At 53.9% G+C, this 21,322-nt stretch overlaps 1 protein-coding gene across 1 annotated transcript in view; it reads left to right on the plus strand.

Annotated features, from left to right (window-relative positions):
- Positions 1 to 1,487: 1,487 nt before the first annotated feature.
- Positions 1,488 to 21,322, plus strand: part of LOC117644803 (cell adhesion molecule 2-like) — a 72,444-nt gene continuing 52,609 nt past the window's right edge. Inside the window, exons 1-2 of the mRNA XM_034384434.1 lie at positions 1,488 to 1,615; positions 8,002 to 8,183. Of these exons, the coding sequence (XP_034240325.1) occupies positions 8,120 to 8,183 (64 nt within the window). The 5' untranslated portion in view covers positions 1,488 to 1,615; positions 8,002 to 8,119. The remainder of the gene's footprint in view (positions 1,616 to 8,001; positions 8,184 to 21,322) is intronic.

Raw genomic sequence — 21,322 nt, forward strand, 5'->3', positions numbered from 1 at the left:
CCGAGGAGCACCGGATTGCTTCCGAGGGACGCCTCTTCTCTCTCTCTCTCTCTCTCTCTCTCCTCTCTCTCTCTCGGTGTGTGTGTGTGTGTGTGACTGCGTGACCGCAGGCGGGGCTCCGCACTGCTCCGCACGCGGCATGCAGTCACGGCCAACCCGGACGCGAGCGGACGCGAACCCCGAGGGCGGCGCCGCGGGGGCAGGCCACCCCCCAAGGGGCCCAAGGGGGACGCGGGGGCACGCCCCCTAGTCAAGACAGGGCGGCGGTCATGCGAGCCCCCCCCCTCTCTCTCACACACACACACCCGGAATGTGGTCTAGGCGCAGGAATTTTTCTAATCATGATGTACTGCACCGCGGCGGCGACCGGCATCCAACGTTCCGGTTCCACTGCGAAGTGCAAACCCTTCCCAGTGTCCCTCCTCTTTCGGCCGCCTTTTCCGGTCACGCCGGCCTGGCTCGGCCTGGCTTCCTGCAGGTGCATTTTGCATATGCTGCTCGCGCGTGTCCCGCACGCCCCCTAGAGGGGTGGCGGAGCGGGGCGGAGCGGGGGGGGGGGGGTGGGTGGGGGGGGTGGGGGGGGGTGGGGGGGGCATCCCTCGAGGCTTCGGCCCGCACACTCGGCCCTGTCCGTCCGTCTCGACGCTTTGCCAGCGTCCCAACGCCAGGCCAGGCCACGCCACGCCACGCCGCGCCACGCCACGCCACGCCACGCCACGCCACGCCGCGCCACGCCACGCCACGGCAGTGCAACGCAAACAACGCACGCCCATTCCTCACTGCCATGAATGTTTCACGCGCACCTGTCTCCTCATTGGCAGCGCCACACTATCAGGCGGACGGACGGGCAGACAGACAGACAGGCAGGCAGACGGACGGACGGGCAGTCTTGCAAGTCGATGGCCAAGTTGCACGTTAACGCCGGGGACGTGAGTGGAATGCCGCGCAATGCCGCGCAGTGCTGCGCAGTGCTGCGCCCCGCCGTTGGCCGCGTCGCTCTGCACTGCAGCCGCCTGGCGGGTAGGCAATCCGCAGACGTGTGCGTGTCGAAGCTAGTGCGTTGCCTACCCGGCGGGGCGCTCGGCCAAGTGCCTGACGTCTTAATTCTATCTCTCTCTCCCTCTCTCTTTTCCCTCACACTTCCTGTCTTTCTCTCTCCGCTGGCAGGGTTTCCGCCTCGGACAACGGTCCGGCGGCTGTTTCGGGTTCACGCGTGCGGCGGAGCGGTTGCAGCGTTTGAGGGAACAGGTTGCATCCCTGGCGCGCCAAGCTCCGCGGCCCCGCCCCCCACCCCCACCCCCCCCCACCCCCCACCCCGCCCCAGCGCGGCGCCGCACGGCGGGGCCCGGCCGTGCGGGCGGGCTGGCGGCCAGTACCGTCTGAGCGGTCGCCCCTGTCGGAACCCAGAGCGCCAGGACCGCGCCGCCAGGACCCTCGGCCCGCGAAAGGCGCCGCGAAGCTCGCCGAGCGCGCGCTAGCCGGCACGTGCCCCGTCCGCGAGAGCGCGCGCGCGCGCGTGTGTGTGTGTGTGTGTGTGAGTTTCTTTCCGTCTGTCTGTGTGAGTGTGTGTTTGACGCTGCGTCCCCGGAGTGCCCCTGAAGCCGGCCACATTAACGTAAGCAGAAAAAGTCGACAGTCAGAGGCGCCGGCGCCGGTACTCGAACCGGTGACTCGGCTGGGCCGGGCCAATCAGATTGCCTGGTCTTAAAGATTTTTCTCCGCTCTCCGCCCGGCATGATCAACATTCGTTCCTTGGGATCCACGGGCTCAGCTCACGTTTGCCACGTGGGTAGTAGCGTCCACGCACAAGACAGTCGGTTCGTAAGGATTTTATTCGGCCCGAACGCATAAGACGGCAAGCAGTTTCAAATAATTTCACCCCTTGTGTGTAACTCTTTGAGACGAGAAAGATTTCGAGCCTTGAAGAGGGCCCGGGAGGATTGTCCGGATGCTCATTTAACAATCAAGGCAACCCGCCGAGGTACTTGCTCAGAGACGAAGTCGCTTCGTGACTCTAATCCCATATTAGTGTGGTCCACGGCCCACGCTTGGTGGAGTCCTGGAACGCCCTGTGCAGTGTGGTGTGCGAGACGACGAGCCGAAACCACGCTCTCGTCCCGCAGTGGGCCAGAAGACCGGTGGAGGCGGCCAAAACTCTAGACGCGTTTTGAGCCCGAGGGTCGCTAAATGGGCCTCGAACCGAACGTGTGACTCCACCAATGGATTGCTCTCCGAACGAGGAATCCATTGGTGGGGTCACACGGTTCGAGTCCTGCTTAGCGACTCTGGAGCTCAAAACGCGTCTAGAGTTTTGGCCGCCTCCACCGGTCTTCTGACCCACTGTGCGTCCGCGCCACTGGCCGCTACAGTGTACGCCCTGTCAATTTTCCCCGATAACTACTTTCTCGCCGTCCAATAAAGTTGGCGAGCGGCGGCCCGATCCACTTCGCATGGACAAAGTGTGTTTCCGTTCGGAGCGGAGTAAAAAGGCCGATTGCCAAAGTGTCGAAAAACGGCCTTTGACGCGGCATTCGGTATTCCGTCCACGCGGCGGGGCGCAGCGGCGCAGCCTGGCGCTACCTTCACTTTGCAGAAGCACTGCGGGGGCGGGGCGGGGCGGGGCGCCTGGGGTGCGCCTATCCGTGACAGTTTCCCCTTCAATATGGAAATGCCGGCGTTCATAGCTCCTTAACCCAGACAGTCAACAGAGACGTCTCAGCGCGGCGTGCTGCTTGCCGCCCGACACCGCGGTGCCAGTCGGACGGACGCCGAGGACGCCGAGGACACCGTCGACGGCTCCCCCGCCACCGCTCCACAACTTGGGGGCCGCGCCGCCGCGCCCGCCGCCCGCTTAACGCCGTTGGCAAAGTCGCTTTACATCATTTATCAGTGCCGGGATTAGGAAATTACGCGAGCAAAAAGCGGCACTCGTGGAATTCCAAATTAGAAATAATCTAAGACCGCGGAGGGGTTGCCGAGCCACTCGCCGGAACTTGAGAGACGGACGAACGGTCGAATGGCGCGCTGAGCGGCCAGAGTTGGCAGGACGTCGAAACGGACCGGATTCGGAAGAAAATGGCTGTCCGAGGCAACGCAGGCCGTTTTGACAGTCCTGTCCGGCCCCGCGGAAGTGGCGCAGGTACGGCTGGGCACGGACTGCTGTCCGCCCGAGCGCGACACGCCACCAAAACAAACACACCAACACACTGCCAAGACGGGACGTCATTCGCTAGTCCCAGCCGCAAACGCAAACAGTTCGGCCACGTTCAGCAACTTGTCAACTTGAAACTTAGTTTGCTTGACAAAGTTACAACCTGACTGCCTGAGCAATGCCGCCCGAGGGGCTGCCTGCCTGCCTGGCTGCCTGGCTGCCTGCCTGGCCGGCCCCGAGTGGCACTGGCCGCCCCGGGGAATGCAACCTCTGTGTTAAGGGAAGCTCTGGTTGGTCACTTTGTGGCAAGCAAGCCTGGCGAAGGGCTGGGCCTGCCTGGGCCGCGTTAACTACGAGGTCTCTATGGAACAGTTTGGTGTTGTGCGCGTGGCGGCCTGGCGGCGCGCCTACCGGCCTGGCGGGGCGGGGCGGGGCGGGGCGGGGCGGGGCGGGGCGGGTCCCGCAGGTTGATGAGCTGGCAGCAGCAACTAGGCCTCGGTGTCGTCTCCCGTTTCGCTTTTAAAACGCCGCCAAGCCGGCCCCGCGAGCCTCGTGGATCAGCGTGCACCGACCACAGAACTAGGTGAAAAGGGGGCCTCTAGATAGAAAAAAGTAAACACAAAACAAAATAAGTGGAAAGTACACAACAATTTCAACTTGGATTTTTTCCTGTGTTTGCTTACGTTTTGAAAAATAGCCAATCCTCCCGTTTTCCGGCAGTGTGGTGCGTAGCTTCAAACACAGTAGTGGGAATTCGCTGGGAGTGTGGAGTAAAATATACAGCACGGAGGGAGACAGATGGATGGTTAGATAGGGCGGGAGGGAGGAGGACAGCCTATAATCGGTGTCCTGACGCGATGCAAGATACAATCCAGACACGCAACTCTACGTCCCGCGCGTGTGTTCATTGAAAGCCTATCGCGACAGTCGGCGTCAACTACACGTTGTTTTTCGCTCCGATATGTGTGTATATCACGACTTTCATTTGTTGCCCTTTTTTTAATGCGACTCGCTGCGTTTCTGCCCCCGTTCCCGAGTCAGACTGAATATTCATACAGCGCGCGTCGATTTCAGCGCCGCTCTCTGGTGGCACTTTGGCAAACTAACGGGGCCGGGTTTTGTATCAAAAGTGACAGCGGTGCAGCGGCACAGCGGGCACAGCCACTGCGGGTATTTCTGTGCACACCAAAAAACAACAACAACAAAAACTGAAAATTTTGGGGTTTTGCGGTGGAGGCGCTGAAACGCGACCGCCTTGCGTCACTCGAAGCCAAGCGAGCCCAGCGTGCCGCTTGCCAGGCTGTCGGGCCTGTCGCGCCAAATCTGTCCAAGCCTCGCCTCCCCGGAGAGGCCCTCGCCGGGCCTCGCCGACAATCTATCCGGCTCGGTTTACAATATTTCCCCCCGGCCGTGCCGTGCCGAGCCGCGCGGTGCGGCGCCGCGGTTCAAAGGACCGCGCCCATTTTTCGCGCCAAAACAGGCCGGATTTTAATTACTTTTGTTGTCGTTTTTTTTCGTGTGGCGCCTGCGGCGCTGTATCGCCGCGATGACGAATGTCGCGGTAATGCGAGTTTAATACTCGCCTGATTCATGTCGCCGTGTTTGCGTGAGTGTGTGCGTGCTTGTGTGTGTGTGTGTGTGTGTGTGTGTGCGTGTGTGCGTGTGTGTGTGTGTGTGTGTGTGCGCGCGCGCGCGCCGGCGTGCCCCTTGGGGCGTATTCCGTGTCAATCCAGGAGCCATAAAGTGAATCGGGGCGTCGAAACACGAGGAGTTCCTCCTTCGGCCGGAGGACTTCCCTGTCGCTCGGACCGCCTTTTAAATCTGGCCTGCAGTGGGGTGGTGCGGACGCACGGCCTATCCGATGAGTGAGCCCTTCGCCCCCGCGCCCCCGCGGCCCTTCGGCCCTTCGGCAGGCCCGGCGTTTTATGGAGACATAAATAGTGGCGGGCCGCGTTTTGGAGGGGAGTCATTGCGCTCCGGCGAGCCAGACCTGGCGAGCAAGGCCGGGCGGGGCTCGAAAGATAGGCCGGTTTTACCACCATCCGCGCGCCAGCAGCGCAGTCGTTGAACTGAAGGGAAAGAAAAGGCACGATGTATTGTCGGTAGTCGAACCCGGGACTTTTCAACTTGGAGAAAAATTCCAGCAGTGTCAAAGCGTGATGCCAGCCGGTGAAAAAACGCCTCGGCTCGGCAGTGTGGTGCATCTGCACGGCGGCCCGGGCAGCAAAGGCTGTGGAAATTGGAGAGGCGGCAAGGAGGCACGGCACCGAACTGGGCGTTCGTTTTCCATTAGCATAAATACGCCTGACGCTGATGCTCCAAGGGGGCAGTATCTTGCTGTCACTCTGCCGGGACAGCTGCGCCGCAGGGCACCGCAGGGTGTCCACTAGAACGCCGTACTTTACCGCCACGCGTTGCACTAGCGGCTAATTGTTTTTGCCGCCGCTTTTTCCTCGCAGACACCAGTGAAGGCCTTTTTCGTGCTCCGCGAGTCGGACGGGCCGACACGGACAGCCCGTTGCAAATTTTACGGCAGGCTCGAAAAATTTAATTTTAAATGCACCGCCGCCGACCAGTCGGCAGCCGCGCCGACCCTTTCCGACCCCCTTTTCCGGCCTTTCACTTTCCCCCGCCCCTTCCCCCTCCCCCTGCCCGCGCGCTTACCGAGGGGACATAAAAGTGAGGGGTCCCCTAAGGAGGGGGCAAGGACCCTTGCAGGGCCCCTTGCAGGGCCCTCTGCCCACCGATCGGCCCTAAACAAAAGCAAAGGGCCACATGGAGGACCGACGGACGCCGAGCCGCGGACCGCCGAATAGCAAACGACCCGAGGTAATTAAAGAAAGTAGACCGGCAACGTCGCGCACGCGCCCGTGTCGTGTCCGGCTTGTAGTGCCCCAGTCGGCCCCAGTCGTCAGGCAGGCCGGCACACTGCATTCGGAGCCCCGTTAAAAGGGTGCCCCCTGGGTGTGTGTGTGTGTGTGTTTGTGTTTGTTTGTGTGTGTGTGTGTGTGTGTGTGAGAGAGAGAGAGAGAGAGAGAGAGCGAGAGAGAGAGAGAGGGGGGGGGAGCAGTGAGAGTGTGTCCTTCGCCTGTCGTGCCTGTCCTGCCCGTCGTGCCTAGCCCAGCGCGGGAACAGGTAGGGATGGACCGACAGGGTCCGCTGGATCGCCAATTAAGTTCGGCAGCCGGAAAAAAGGAGACCTGCCGTCCCCCTGGAAAACGAGGGAGAGAGAAAGAGAGAGAGAGAGGGGGGGGGGCTTTCATCAGGAAGAGTGCGGGGGACTGGCTAAAGACACAGAGACAAACTGACTTTGCTGCAGCCACTTGTCGTTGGCTACTTTCCATCACCGCCGTCATGTTTTTTCCCAGTGCGGTTGTTTGCCCCGTTCTTCCATATCTCGTCGTCGGAGTGCATTGGCCTGGCGGCGTCTCGGCTGTTTTTTGCAGACGCTGCAATGGCTGAGTCAGCAGCTCAAGCCGTAGACATGGTGTTTTGTGGCTGAGACGGAGGGGAGGGCGGGGCCTCGGAAGCGGTTCGAAAATCCGTTTACGTTCTCCGGTCGTTGCGGTGAGGTGTCGAAGGCCGTCATTGGAGTCTATTAAGAATTCATTCCACAGTCCGGCCGGCCTGCCGAACGACGGTGGCGGTGCGCGGCGTTTAACGGCGGTGTGTTTGTTGACTTGTCCGCCGGCCGCGCCGGGCCACGCCGCCGCACTCAACGCTAGAGTACCGGCAACCTTTCTTGCACCCCGGGGGGCCCGCGCCCGAAGGCAACGGGCCCGGCTTCCGCTGCCCGAGGGAAAGGGGGTCCGACACCCGCTGGCAGGGGGGGGGCGCAGACTGGCGGCACAGCAGAGTCAAATAAATTTTAATGTTAAAATCCTTATTGAAATACGATATTCGGACCTGCAACAGGGCCAAAACAATTTAAAAGCGGAATTGCACTTGCCGTTTTTGGAAAATAATTCATACACGAATATTCTGAACGCAACGTCTAAAACGAGACAAATTGTTGTCCTCTGCTGCCAAAAATCACGTCTAATCAAACTCAATCACTAGGAGAGTTGATTAAGACTCTTCCTCTATAGGCCTTTCTTCCGAGAATAAGGGCGCTCCCGCCCGACGGTCCCATCCCCAGTGTGTCCGCCCGCTCAGCGCGCTTGGCACAGGCAAAATGAGGTGGACTGTACGACTGTTTTAAGTCAGCTTCCGGGCCTCACTCTTAGGGCACCAATGGATACCCCACACCGGCCGAAACATTTTGGGGTGACACCGCCCCCAGAAACGTGTCCCGTTTAAACAGGCACCTAAGCGCTCGCAGCCCCGGGGCCGCGCCGAGCACCGAGCAACGCGCCGAGCACCGCGCCGAGAAGGCCCCGACCTAACCCCGGGGGGAGGGGGTGGGGGTGGGACGCAGATACGTGGCGGCAAACAGCAGAGTAGCAACGTACTCGCTCAAAGTGTTCCAAAGACCGCCATCCCGCCGAGGGAGTAAGTACGTTTTGCCCGACGCCGCACAGTGGGCCAGAAGACCGATGGAGCGGACAAAACTCTAGACGTGTTTTGAGCTCCAGAGTCGCTAAACTGGACTCGAACCGAACGTGTGACCCCACCAATGGATTCCTCGTTCGGAGAGCAATCCATTGGTGGGGCCACACGCTCGGTTCGAGTCCCATTTAGCGACTCTGGAGCTCAAAACGCGTCTAGAGCTTAGTCCGCCTCCACTGGTCTTCTGGCAAATCCACTGTGTGTCGTGGCCGCTCATCACGACGACTTGCAGACATTTATCGCTGTTTTGTTCATCCTTGCCAGCAGTGTGCCTCCATGACCGCGCCGTGTCTCTGTTGCAGGCCGTGCAGGCCGCCATGGCGGTGTTCGGCCGCGCGTCCGACGGAGGCGGCCAGGCTGTTCTCGCAGTGCACCAGCGCGCCTAACTCTCCGGCGGACTTCGAGCACATCCACTCCACCATGAGCGAGGAGCACCTCTACCTCTACGTGCACCTGCTGCTGGCCGGCGTGCTGTCCCCTCACGGTAAGGACACGCCAGCACGCGCCCGCCAGGCCGCGCGCCCGTCATGCTAGCCCTTAATGGTAATGGTAATGGTCGAGAGCATAGGCTGTCCCGCCACGCACGCGTGCAGCCGTACTACCTCGCAGGCGCCTCCGACAGATGCCACTTAAAAACTCTCAGAGAACTCACAAAATATTATCGATGGTTTAATTAATTTCTTACAAAAAAGTAACACACACACACACACACACACACACACACACACTCACTCACTCACACATATACGTGTAACTGTTTACATGGTTAGAGCTATTACGACGGTAAAAAGCCTCTCTTCGAAAAAAAAACGAACAAAACTGGAAACAAACGACGCCCACCCTGCTTATTAACGTCCCGCCCAGCCGGGCCTGCTTCTTTCGCCGATCGCTTGATAATCCGGATCGTGTTCGGCAGAAAGGAAAACGATGTATGGATGCATCCACACGCGGGGCGGGTAGGCGGCGGGCAGGCGGCGGGCAGGCGGCCCGTTCGAATCGATGCCCGGGATTAGTGGGGCGGGCGGAGGGGCGCACCGAAGACGAGGTCGAAGACAACGACGGCCTAGACGGCCTGGTTGGTGGCGTGCGCGCGGCCCCCGCGGCCCCCCCGCGGCCCCCCCGCGGCCCCCCCGCCCCGCGGCCGGCCGACCGGTCAGTAGCAATCCGTTGGGACGCCGCCGGGCCGCCGGCTCTGGCAGAGTGGCTAAAGTGCGGCCTGCTGCACTCTAAAAAAAGGCCCGGCGCGCTAATGCATTACCCTTGTCGCGCGTTGTACAGCGGACAGTTTCAGCGGGGATAGCTTTAGCGTCAGCTGAAGGTCGCCGTGTTGCTTTTTAATTTTTCGCACCGCCCTGTTTTCCCTGTCCGTTGTTTTTTTTGTTGTTGTGGGAGGGCGTGTCGGGGCGTTCTGTTCTGGAAGGACGGTTGAGGGTGGTCGCGCGTGATGGGCACGAGATTCGAGATTCCTCCCCGCCTTGCATAACCTCGCCAGGGCGGGTCCGTGCCGTGCCGTGCCGTGCCGTGCCGTGCCGTGCCGCGCCCCGTCTCCGGATTCTGTCCAGGGACTGCGTCGTCGGCCGTCCCTCTAGCGCGCCGTCACCGTGTCCCCGACAGTTCAGTGACCAGAAATTTTGACAAGATTGTGTGCGATTCGGTCCGCTTCCGCTCCAGTGGCGTCGCTAGCAACACCCCGTGTTTGCTTGACCGCCCCGGCCGTCTGTCTGCCTGCCAGTCTGTCTGTCTGTCTGTCTGTCTGTCTGTCTGTCTGTCTGTCTGTCTGTCTGTCTGTCTGTCTGTCTGTCTGTCCACCGTCGGTCATCCGTGTGTCTGAGGGACGCAGGAAACTTTGTGAACGCACCGAAGAGAGACCGGAAACGGACCGGAAGTCGACCTGCTGTAAAGCCCAGCCAATCGAGGGGACAGACAGACAGACAGACAGACAGACAGACAGACAGACAGACAGATAGACAGACAGACAGACAGACAGACAGACGGACAGACGTGGTCTCGATCTGGGTTTCCGTTCCACCCGCCAGTTTGGCACTGCATCTTCAGTGTCCTAGATACATAATCAACCATTTTTTGGGGTAGATTTTATGATTTTTTTTACTGGGCGTAACATAGTCTGTAAGGTTTTCAGGGTGTCTAAAATACCCACTATCTTTTTCAGTTCGATTAGATTTTTCACGCGGTGAAGTCCTTGTCAGTTTCCCCGCCGCGCCCTCTGCTTGGCAGGGTGCATTTGGATGCGAGCCTCGGTGTTTATCACGGCCGTTTTTCACCCTGATACAGTGTGGGCATTATTTGCCGCTCGTGTGCTGCGGCCCGCCGGCCTGTACAGGACGTCCTCGGCCTGCAGGTCATCTGGGTCATTACCACCCGGAAGGACGGGCGGACGGACGGACAGACAGACAGACCGACCGTGCGGCCCGTGGCTTTGACCCACAGGGAGGGACTGGAGCTGGATTAAAAACGGTGACCTGTATGACGTGCCTCCATTTCCCTATCTGCGCTATCGTGTGTTTAATTGCCACCCGGCTGCGTGCGCCGTCTCTCTCGCACTCGTGGGCCGGCCCGCTGGAGAGAGAGAGAGAGAGAGAGAGAGAGAGAGAGAGAGAGAGAGAGAGAGAGAGAGAGAGAGAGAGAGAGAAAGAGAGAGAGACCGGCCTTGCGCACGCGCGTGTGCCGAGGCCGTGCCTCGCGATCGGCCTATCAGGACACTATGGCCGTGTCCTGCGGTGTCCTGGGTGTCCTGCGGCGTCGCGCAGTGCTTCCGGGCGATCCCTTAGCGCGAGTTACGGCATGCCCGGGGCTCTCTCGCAGGCCCTGCAGGGTGCAGGTCGGACTGCAAAAACGCCCTCAATCCACACTCCGAGTGTCGCAGTCGCAAGCACCAAACGGCTTGATTTCTTGAAAGAAAAAAAGAAAAAAAAACCTAAGTAAAACTTAAGTAAAACTTTTAACTTTGTTTTATTTTTTTGCCACTCTGCACTCAAAATGTTCTACAGTGAAGATTCTCCATATTATGGTGAAAATGTTCCATATTATGGTGGTGCAGCTGACTTCGTAACATACCATCGAGAATTCACTGTACCTTATGGAGATTTTCACGAATTTCATTGGTATTATGGAGAAAATCTCCACCATATTATGTAGGTGCAGCCTTTCACCGGTAAGACATTTACTGTGTGCTGCTATGCAGCGTTGCGTTGCACTGTGAGTGCGAGGGAGACGGCAGAGGTGGAAAAGGGCGTGTGTAGTAGATTCGCGGTCAGTCGCTGCTCACCTGACCACTGGCAGTAAACCGAGACCGACGCCCGCGCCGCCCGACGCGTGGCCCGCCCCCCCCCGCCCCGCCCCACCCCGCCCCGCCCCGCCCCGCCCCGCCCCACCCCGCCCCGTCCCGCCCCTCCCCGCCCCGCCCACGAAAGCCGGCCCGAGCTCTTCCCTATCTTTGACACCTGTTCGCAAACCCACCCCTATATTACCGCCACCACTGGCCTGGCCTGGGCGCGCTTCGGCCTCGGCCCCCATTGTCATACCTACGGCCACGGCCTGGCCTGGCCTCGGCCACGGCCCCTTCTGATTCCCCTGGCAGCCGTTTTCGCCTCTGATTTGCACCGAGATATCCGAGGCCGTGTTAGACCGGTCTGTCTGTCGGAGTGCCGGGCCCGCCGGGCCTGCCGGGCCGGAGGAGGCCAAATGGGTGGATAATGCAGGTTGCTCGACGCGCGGAGGAAAGAGGGGCAAAAAATGTAATGAAATAGGGAGGGACAAATAAGCTGCCGGGGCTGTGACGGCCGACCCCCTACAAACAGCAGCCCATAAATTAAGAAATGTTACCTGCGGGAGCCACGAACACGGCGCGGCGCGGGCGCTGTACTCACGGGAAGATTAGACCCAGTCAGCACACCGCTCTCTCTCTCTCTCTCTCTCTCTCTCTCTCTCTCTCTCTCTCTCTCTCTCTCTGTCCCTCTCGTCTCTCTCCCACTCCCCGATCCGCTTCCCTTCCGGCCCGCTCTTCCAGCTCCACTGGCATAAATCAACATTAGCCTCTCAGGGGACGATTTGAGCCCAACGGCGACCACGTTGCCCTCTTCCCTCCGCCTCCCTCGTGACCGTGATGGTGTGGTGCCATCATCCCATTGATTTTCCTTCGCTGCCCATATTGGCCGGTGACGGCTACAAATGGCCCCCATTTGACTTGATACCTGTCCGCGCCCCGCTCTTGGCGGACCACAGTGGGCCAGAAAGCCGGTGGAGGCGGACGAAACTCTAGTCGCGTTTTGAGCTCCAGAGTCGCTAAACAGGACTCCAACCGAACGTGTGACCCCTCCAATGGATTGCTCTCAGAACGAGGAGTTCATTGGTGGGGTCACACGTTCAGTTCGAGTCCCGTTTAGCGACTCTGGAGCTCAAAACGCGTCTAGAGTTTTGACCGCCTCCACCTGTCTTCTGGCCCACTGTGCGGACACTTCCCGGCTTCGAAAAGCACCTTCGGAAGTTACATCAAATCGACATAAAGTAATCTAAGTGAAGAATTCATCTGAGAGTGATTTTCCTATCAAAATGAACTGAAGTATACTTGGTTTGACTTCGCTTTTGGCCCAGTGCTGATAACAAACGCGAGTGTCCGTCGGCTGCATTATCAACGGGCCGTCCTGTCGAATCGCTGGCCTCCATTCTTCATCGCCCCAAAAAGGTCGGCGCCGGGGTTGAGTGCTTGCGCCAATGACAGCAGGGCCTTGCCGCGTTACTTGTTAACGAGGGGATGTAGCATTCAGCCGAATCGAAAAGGACGAAGCAGAACGACCACACATTCACAGAGTCTCGAAAGTGACAAGAAGAGTAGGGTCATCGCCGCCAGCCGCCACGCCCAAACACCATCATCGCCTCCCCCCGCCACCCCCGTCTCCCTCCACACCGTGCGTACCGCTACCCCCGTCTCCCTCCACACCGTGCGTACGCCGGCGGGTTTATCCTCGTCGCCAGAATAATCTCACGGCCCCGGGTACCGGATACAATATTGGCACAACCATCACGCACCCTGGCCTCAATTTCATGTTGTTGTTTGTTTTTCGCGGCTCCACACCTGGCCTCGTTCCCGGCACCGCTCGCGGTGTAGGCGACCCTGCCGGCGCGGCTCGTTGCTGGCGGTGCAGGCGGTGCTGGCACACCATGGTGGCGCGGCAGCGGCAAGCAGGCCAGCTTAGGCCACACTAGTGTCTTCCTGTTGCAGCGTTTTATGGAGGGCCGTGCTTTTGTGCGCAGGGACAAACGAATGGCGGTGGTCTCTGTGTGTGTGTCCTTACTTGCTTGTACAGAATGCAGGCCACCTCCTCACCTCGCTCCGCCCTTCGTCTGAGTTCAGTGAGTCAGTCTGTCTGTCTGTCTGTCTGTCTGTCTGTCTGTCCGTCCACGTCGTCTGCGCAGTTATTTCTTTATCCTTCACTGGCCCCCCGGGCTCATGCAGACGGTCAGTGGAGTGTACGTGTGCATGTGAGGACTCTGTATGTGTGCGTGTGTGAGACGGCTTTGCCAAGTGCATGCGAGGGAGAGAGCGCGCGCCAGAAGCACCTTGTGCGGGCCGGACGCGTGCCCCCCCCCCCCCCTGCCGGACCCTCCCTCTGCAGATGATCCCGCCCAATTCCATCTCACACACTGCTGTGGGACTCGCTGCACATCCTGGCGCTTTAATCTCTGCGGATTTGCGCTCTCTCTCTCTCTCACTGAAAATCTATCGGCGTGACTTCGTGCCGCTGCAGGGGCGTGAACAAAGTGTCACGCCAAAAAACGGCATGACAGAAAAGTCACGCCAAAAATCGGCGTGACTCAGAAACTCACGCCAATTTTTGGTGTGAATTTCTTGTCATGCCGCTTTTTGGCGTGACTTGTCAGAAACGCGTGTCATTCACGCAAATGAGGGGTCACTCACAGTCCCGCCGGTTTTCGGTGTGACTTTCGTGTCACGCCCAGTTTTTGGCGCGACTTTTTGTCACGCCATAATTGGCCATGTGTCCGACCATACGCCTTTTCAGTGCTCTCTCTCTCTTCTCTCTCTTCTCTCTCCCCTCTTCTCTCCTCTCTCTCCTCTCTCTCTCTCTTCTTCTCTCTCTCTCTCTCTCTCTCTCTCTCTCTTGAGGCGAGACCAGTAGTGCTCCGCATCAGTGCTCCGAAAACTCACTTTTTAGAGTGGACGAAACCAGATTTCACCCCAAATTAGTGGTAAAAGTGAAAGTGTTAGTGTCAGTGAGTGCTTCGAACTAATAATCTCCCCAAACCCACATCGGGATGGGGAGGAATCACCTTTAAAACTGATAGGCCCACCAGGCCAACTCAACATGGATTCCCGCCAAAACTTTTTTCACCAATCTACGATCAACACCCCCATGGATTACGCAGCTGCTTCAAAAACTGGACTTACCTCATCAATTACTTCAGGAAATATTGGTCAAATATTGTTCCCAAGTGAAAACATGCTCCCACCACAAGCCGAGCGACCATAACCTCAACTGGAGGCACGCCAGGCGGCGCGTTTCAAACATTGGACCAACGGATGTCACGTGACCCCCACCCCGGCTCGGGCCCACGTGACGTAAACACACAACGTCAACAAGCAGAAGACAGGATCAAGGTGCCTCCAACAACCCCAGCTACAGTCCCTACAGCCCCTCAAGAAAAGATGCAATTGTCCTTGAAGACACACAAGGCGTCACCCAGGACCAAGTACTCCGAGTTGTCGCCGACCGCATTGGTGGTCGGAACATCCACTACTGTACAAGACTGAGCAACGGAAGAATCTGCCTCTACCTGACTAACCAAGAATGTGTAAACAAAATGACAGAGGAGGGGGGTATCGCTGTTGGGAGTAAATTCATTCCCTGCAGACGATATGTCTCTGAAGCAAAGAAGATTGTGATATCAACTGCCCCCCTGAGCTAAGTGACGAAGAATTGAAAGCGCATCTCCAACCATACGGCAAAATTGTATCAACACCCACCAGACTTCGAGTAACCACTGATCATGATGATTTGAAACACATCAAATCTTGGAGACGATCAATCTTCATGATGCTTCCAAGTGAAGCACCACCACTGCCGCCTCGCCTCACCCTCACTACTCATGACGGTGTCAAACACATGTTGTACATCGAAAAGGATGAAGTAACCTGCACCTACTGTCATGCACCAGGTCACCGAGTAGAAAGATGCAAAAAGAAGCAAACCATGGATCAAGATTTCCCATCTCTTCAAAAGATGTATCAAGCTCCAGTATCGCACCGTCTTTTTGTCCACTCAACAACTGACATGTCTGAAAGAGAGAAGTCATCAAGAAACCAAGAGGAAAGAAACACAAATGATTTCATGCCGAGGTTCAATCAAGAAAACGTCTCCACACAACAACCACCTCAAAACCTAGTCTCAAGAAATGATGAAGATCCAACTACAGAATCAAATTCAACAACAGAAGATCCCCTCCAAGAAGAAACAAAGAAGAAACATTACCCCAAGATGAGTTAATGTCTTCTTTCACCTTTGATTATGGTGAAAGTCCCACAATCATTGACTTCAATACAGAAGAAAATAATATTTTTTGAAAAACAACAAGAGAGTCCATTCACCACAAAAAGTTGACACTGACCAAAATAAGTTTGTAAAGACAAACACTTCTCTTGATTCGGATTTTTCAGATTCTGATGTCTCAGAGAAGTCTTCAATGTTAGAACCATTACAGCCTGTGATATCCAAGAAAGCCAAGAAGAAACAAGAAAAACAAGCCATGGCTTTAAACAAGGCCACTGAAAAATTAGTATTTGATGACTCAAAATTGAGTTTCTACCAGTTTCAAGAATTCCTTCAAAATGCCAGAGGAAAAGCCAACTCCAAAGTAGTTGCAGCTAAAATGAGTGTGAATACAAGTGAACTAATTCAAAAATTAGATGAAGCTTATATTCATTGTAATGATCAAAACTTATCAAGAAGACTGAAAGAGCGTCAGAAGCGCTCAAAGAACCAGATGAGTGATGTATAATAGTCTTTTAAAAAGTCTTACCATTTTTTTGGTCATGACTTCCTTTTTGACTCTCAATGTGAAAGGACTTGTTAGCCAGCAAAAACAAATGAGTCTCCTTCAATTTGTGAACAATACCAATGCTTCCATAATTTTTCTACAAGAAACTAATCTCAAGCAAGACTCTGCCATTATTCACCCTGAAAAGTTTCATTTTTTCATCAATCCACCTGTACAGCCTTCATCAGGGTGTGCAATTGCAATAAAGAGTGAACTCTATGAAGAAATAGAAATCGTTTCTCATCAAATACTCACCCAAGGTTATTTACAAGCAGTCCAAATCAAGATAAATAAAAATGAAGTTTTCCACCTTGTCAATGTCTACATGCCGCATGATCATCAGCTTTCAGAAGAAGTTGCAAATAAAATAAATAATTACATTGAGAACATTAAAGATGAAGAGAAAATTATATTATCTGGAGACTGGAACGCAACTCTGGAAAAGAAGATAGAAGAAACTGTAATGAATTGAGAACTCATCTTGCCAATAAACTCAAACTGATAGTCACACAACACAATTTATCTGATGTTTGGAGGTTTTTAATCCAAACTCAACGCAGTTCACTTTCAGAGGATTGCAACAAAATCACCCAATGGCAAGGTTAGACAGAATCTACATCAAGAAGAGAGATCTGAACTTAACCACCAGCATCCAGATTATTCCAGCTTTTTCTGATCATTCAGCTGTCATCATGAAAATCATTGGCTCAAAACCTAAGTACAAGCCACCATACTGGAAGTTAGATACCACCTTACTAAAATCAGAAGAATATCAAGAAATCATCACAAATATTCTCAATTACTTTGAAGAAAAGAGTCAACAGCCTACCTGTGATATAAATATTTTATGGGATCAACTCAAAGAGGAAGTAAAAATTGCATCACAGAGATTCACTAAACATCTGAATCAAAAGCTACAGAGCAACTGTCCTTACTTCAAGCGCAGTTTCATCATATTAGTTCTAAGAATCAACTTTCAAGCAAAGATGAACAAATCCTCATCCAAATTGAAAAAGAAATATCTCAATTTTATAAATCCTCATCAACCAACAAACTTCAACTCTTTGAAACTCAAATCTGCAAAGAAGCCAACACCCAGTCAAAATTCTTTCTTCGCCTTGCTAAAAAGGCAACTTCGTCATTAGAAATGGATCAGCTTGAAGTTGACGGAGAAGTAACAACTGATAATACAAGAATTTTTCCATTTGTTCAACAAACCTTTGCATCATCCTTCTCTGATGAAGATATGAACCAAGTGGATCCATCAAACAGAATATATCAAGATCTCCCAAAACTGTCACAGTGTGACAGAGAATTTTGCGAGAAAGACATCACTGAAAAAGAAATAGAAGAATCAATAAAACAAGCCCAACTGAATCGTGCCCCTGGTTTTGATGGCCTCCCTATAGAGTTTTACAAACTCTTTTGGAGTAAACTAAAAGTTGTGTTCATGAAGCTAGTCAAAAACTTTGAAGAAACAGGAGAACTCCCCAGAAGTATGAAAAAAATTATCATCAGGCCGATTCCAAAGAAAGGCGATAGACTGAAGCTAAAAAATTGGAGACCCATTTCTCTTATGAATACTGACTACAAAATAATATCAAGAGTCTACAGCAGAAGAATTTCTTGTGTCGTGTCAACCTTATTATCATCAGACCAAAGTTACTGTGTCCCTGGCAAGACCATCTATGATAACCTTCATCTTATTCGGAATGTCATAACACACTCAAACCAAACCAACTCTCCGTTGGCTATTCTCAGTCTTGACCAAACTGAAGCTTTCAACAAAGTATCTCATCAATACTTATTTCACCTACTTCAAACTCACAACTTCGGACCAAAATTAGTCAAAGCCATCACCAGTCTCCTCACCAACAAACAAGGCTACATCAAGATTGGAGCAGCACTTCTAGCTCCCTTTCTCTTCAAAATAGGTGTCAGACAAGGTGACCCTATTGCTGGGCCTCTATACATCATAATAATTGAACCCTTCCTTCGATTAGCTGTTAAACTTATGAGTGTGAGAGGTTACTTGATTCCCCAGTCAATCAAAACAACCAAATGCACAGCCTTTGCTGACGACGTAAACTTCTTCATCACACAGGATCGAGACTTCGAGACAATCAAAGAAGCATATCGATACTACAGCCAGCAATCAGGAGCACAACTAAATGAAGCCAAATCCTCTGGTCTCTTTTGTGGACAGTGGAAAAATAGAATGGATAAACCCATAGAATGTGAGTGGAACTCTGAAGGCTCCAAATTTTTGGAGTATATCTAGGAAATGAAAAAAAATATGAAGAACAAAACTGGCAACAACTCAGCACTAAAATTAAAGGAACCTTAAACAGGTGGTCTCAATTTGTTAAACTAACTTCACTTATTGGAAGGAAAATAATTTGCAATCAACTTGTTGGCTCTCTACTTATACATACTGCCAATGTACTACAACCACCCAAAATATTTATTCAAGAAGTTCAAAGAGAGCTAAATAATTTTGTATGGCAAGGAAAGCATTGGGTACACTCAAACTACCTTTATGCACCTCAAGAAAAAGGAGGAATTGATCTCATTAATATTCAAGCAAAAATCCTTTGCCTACGTCTAAGCCTTGCCCACAGAATCCAGCAAAATTTCTACAACAAGAAAGCCACTTTTCTCTTTCATCACTACAACCTATCAAGATATGGCAACATCGATCCTCAACTTTTCTTCTGCCAGAAGAAACAAGAAGTGGAAATGGCCAACCTAGACATCTTCTACCAAAGTGTGCTTGTTGCGTGGCACAATATAAATCCATCTCCAATAACAACAACCATCCCAATCAAGATCCTCAGAAAAATGCCTCTCCGAGGGAGCAAGCTAATTGAAGAAGACAAATTGAGAATCGTCCCTGACTGGAACATCTGTGGATTCACTACCTTAGAAAAAATATTGGAAGAAAATGGAAATTGGAAAACTCTACAACTGCAACACCTGCCTATCAGCCAACAAAGAAGATTGTCCTTCAACTATAACCAAATTAAAATCTACTTCAGCAAGAAAATGGAAAACCTTGATCCATCAGAAATCTTGAACCAAACAAGATTTCAATTTGATTCTCCATATCAGAAGAAACCAAACATTTTTCCAGCAACAAAGAAGACACTTTATCTGGCAAGTCTGAACTCAGTTCTCACAAACCAGAAATTACTGGAAAATCAAGAATTACCCCAGAGAAGATAAATTGGACAGCTTTATATGCTCCACCAATTGACAGAAGAGATTCAGATGTTTCATGGAGATTACTTCATGACGCCCTTGTCACACCCAAGAAATTGCAACAATGGAATGTAATCTCGGAAAAAAACTGCCCCTGGTGCCACAACAAAGAAGGTGATGTAATTCATATGATTTTTCAATGTAGGGCAGCTGCTCCACTGTGGACTTTTGCATCCAGCAAAATCACTACAATTCTAGGAAGCCAGCATCCAATCTCGCTGCATCAAGCAATAGTCGGTTTTCCACCAACAACATCGGAAGGAAGATTATCCAATTTTCTGCTGTCCTTAGTGAAAAGCACTATTTATAGGACATACATGAATTACATTAAAGAAGAGTCACCACCATTGCCAGCTTACCTACAAATCTTCAAGAAGAGAATAGATTACAGAATCAAGCTAGAAGAAGTCCACGCTGAGCTATGCAAAACTACAGAAAGTTATAAAACCACCTTCCTCATAAATCAAGCTCTCTCCCCACCCCCTTCATCAAATTAAATCCCAATCCAAATGTTTCCAGCCATTTTCACCCTCAGCTCTCCTTCCTATCCCAAAACTCCAAACTTCAACAAACTCCACCACCTTTCAAAAATTAATCACAATCCCTCAAACCTCCAAGAACAAAAAGAAAAGAAGAAAAGAAGAGACTTGTGATGACGTCTGACTGACCCCGCAGCGGTGTGCCACGCTTCGAGACAGCCGGCTGCCAGAGGACGACGCCTGCCACCCCGGTTAGGCAACCACCACCACGCCGGAGCGCTCCAACCCTGATGTGGCCTACCCCACAGGCGCTTCTCCGCAAAATCTTCTGAAGACTATATCCTTTTTACAAGCTTTTTGACTTTTATTTTTTCAAAATACATTTATTTTCTAAATTATTAAAATGTTTATTTAAAAAAAAAAAAAAACAAATTGTAAAAACAGCACCACACACCAAAGAACACCTCAAGTTACAATGGAAACGGCATGCTTTTTGTGACATATTTTTTACACCCCCCTTTGGCCCGCATTGTACATTTCAAAACCCCCCAATAAATCATTTTAAAAACTAAAAACTCTCTCTCTCTCTCTCTCTCTCTCTCTCCTCTCCTGCCCATCCAAGAGGGGTGGCCGAGGCAGACGTCTTGCTGAATGCCGTCTTGCCGAAAGTTTGGCGACGCGAAACAGTTTCCGCATTGACGCCGCAGACTAAGCCGAGTGCCGCCCTGCCGCCCTCGTCCTTGGGCACAGCGACAGCAAGCGACAGCAAGCGACAGCCGGGACGGCGGCCGCCTCAAAGAAACTTTGTTCAAACGCCGCGTTGCGCCTTGCGCGCCTTGCGCCCTGCACTGGTAACTTATTGTTTCCCGTCGTCCCGATCTTCAGTTTGTTATTCATCAGAGCAAGTTGGGGAGGTGAAGGCGCGTCCCGGCGGGGCGGGGCGGGGCGGGGCTGCCGGATTCGGGGCGCGGCGGTGCGGCGACGCCGCGGGGGAAGATGAGGCGGTGAAGGGAGCCGACAATGCCAGCCGATGTTTGTTGTTGTTCGCCGGCTTTCCGCGTTTTTCTCAGAACCATCGGCGCTTGTCACGCCGTTCGACCGTCTAGTGTTGCAGTGTGGGGCTCTGTGTTAGCGGTGTTACCCTACCCCTGTCTGTGTCCGCCCCCCTCACAATGGGCCAGAAGGCCGGTGGAGGCGGCCAAAGGCCCGGACGCGTTTTGAGCTCCAGAGTCGGCTAAATGGGACTCGAACCGAACGTGTGGCCCCACCAAATGGATTGCTCTCCGAACGAGGAATCCATTGGTGGGGTCACGCGTTCGGTTCGAGTCCCATTTAGCGACTCTGGAGCTCAAAACGCGTCTTGAGTTTTGACCGCCTCCAACCGGTCTTCTGGCCCATTGTGCATGTGCCCCGGGCCGAGCCTAGCCGAGGCCGCTTGGCGTGGCGTGGCGAGCAATCTTGAGGGAGATGTTTGCGTGCGGCCGTGCCGTGCCGTGCCGTGCCGCGGGGTGTCCACGACTACACTATTTGCCCCCGAGTGGTGCGACGCTGTAGTGCGACGCGCGACGCTTCGCCAGGCTCAGGACGCCGCGCCGCCGCGTTGCCGCGTTGTCACGAAGCCAAGTAGTTGACACGCAACACGGACGCCGCCGGCAACGGCAACGCGCGGCAACGCCAGTCTGCTTCTATCAGTCGTTTCTCTTTCCGCGCGCGTCTTGCCTCTTTTTATTTTTTTCCTCGTCGCGCCGTGTTCTGCTTTGTCCCTCGTCCGTCCGCCGCTTGACAGCTCCGAGGGGCGGCGGGGGCGGCGGGG

Source organism: Thrips palmi, unplaced genomic scaffold (genome assembly GCF_012932325.1).
Source record: "Thrips palmi isolate BJ-2018 unplaced genomic scaffold, TpBJ-2018v1 HiC_scaffold_18, whole genome shotgun sequence".
In the NCBI taxonomy this organism is placed as follows: domain Eukaryota; kingdom Metazoa; phylum Arthropoda; class Insecta; order Thysanoptera; family Thripidae; genus Thrips; species Thrips palmi.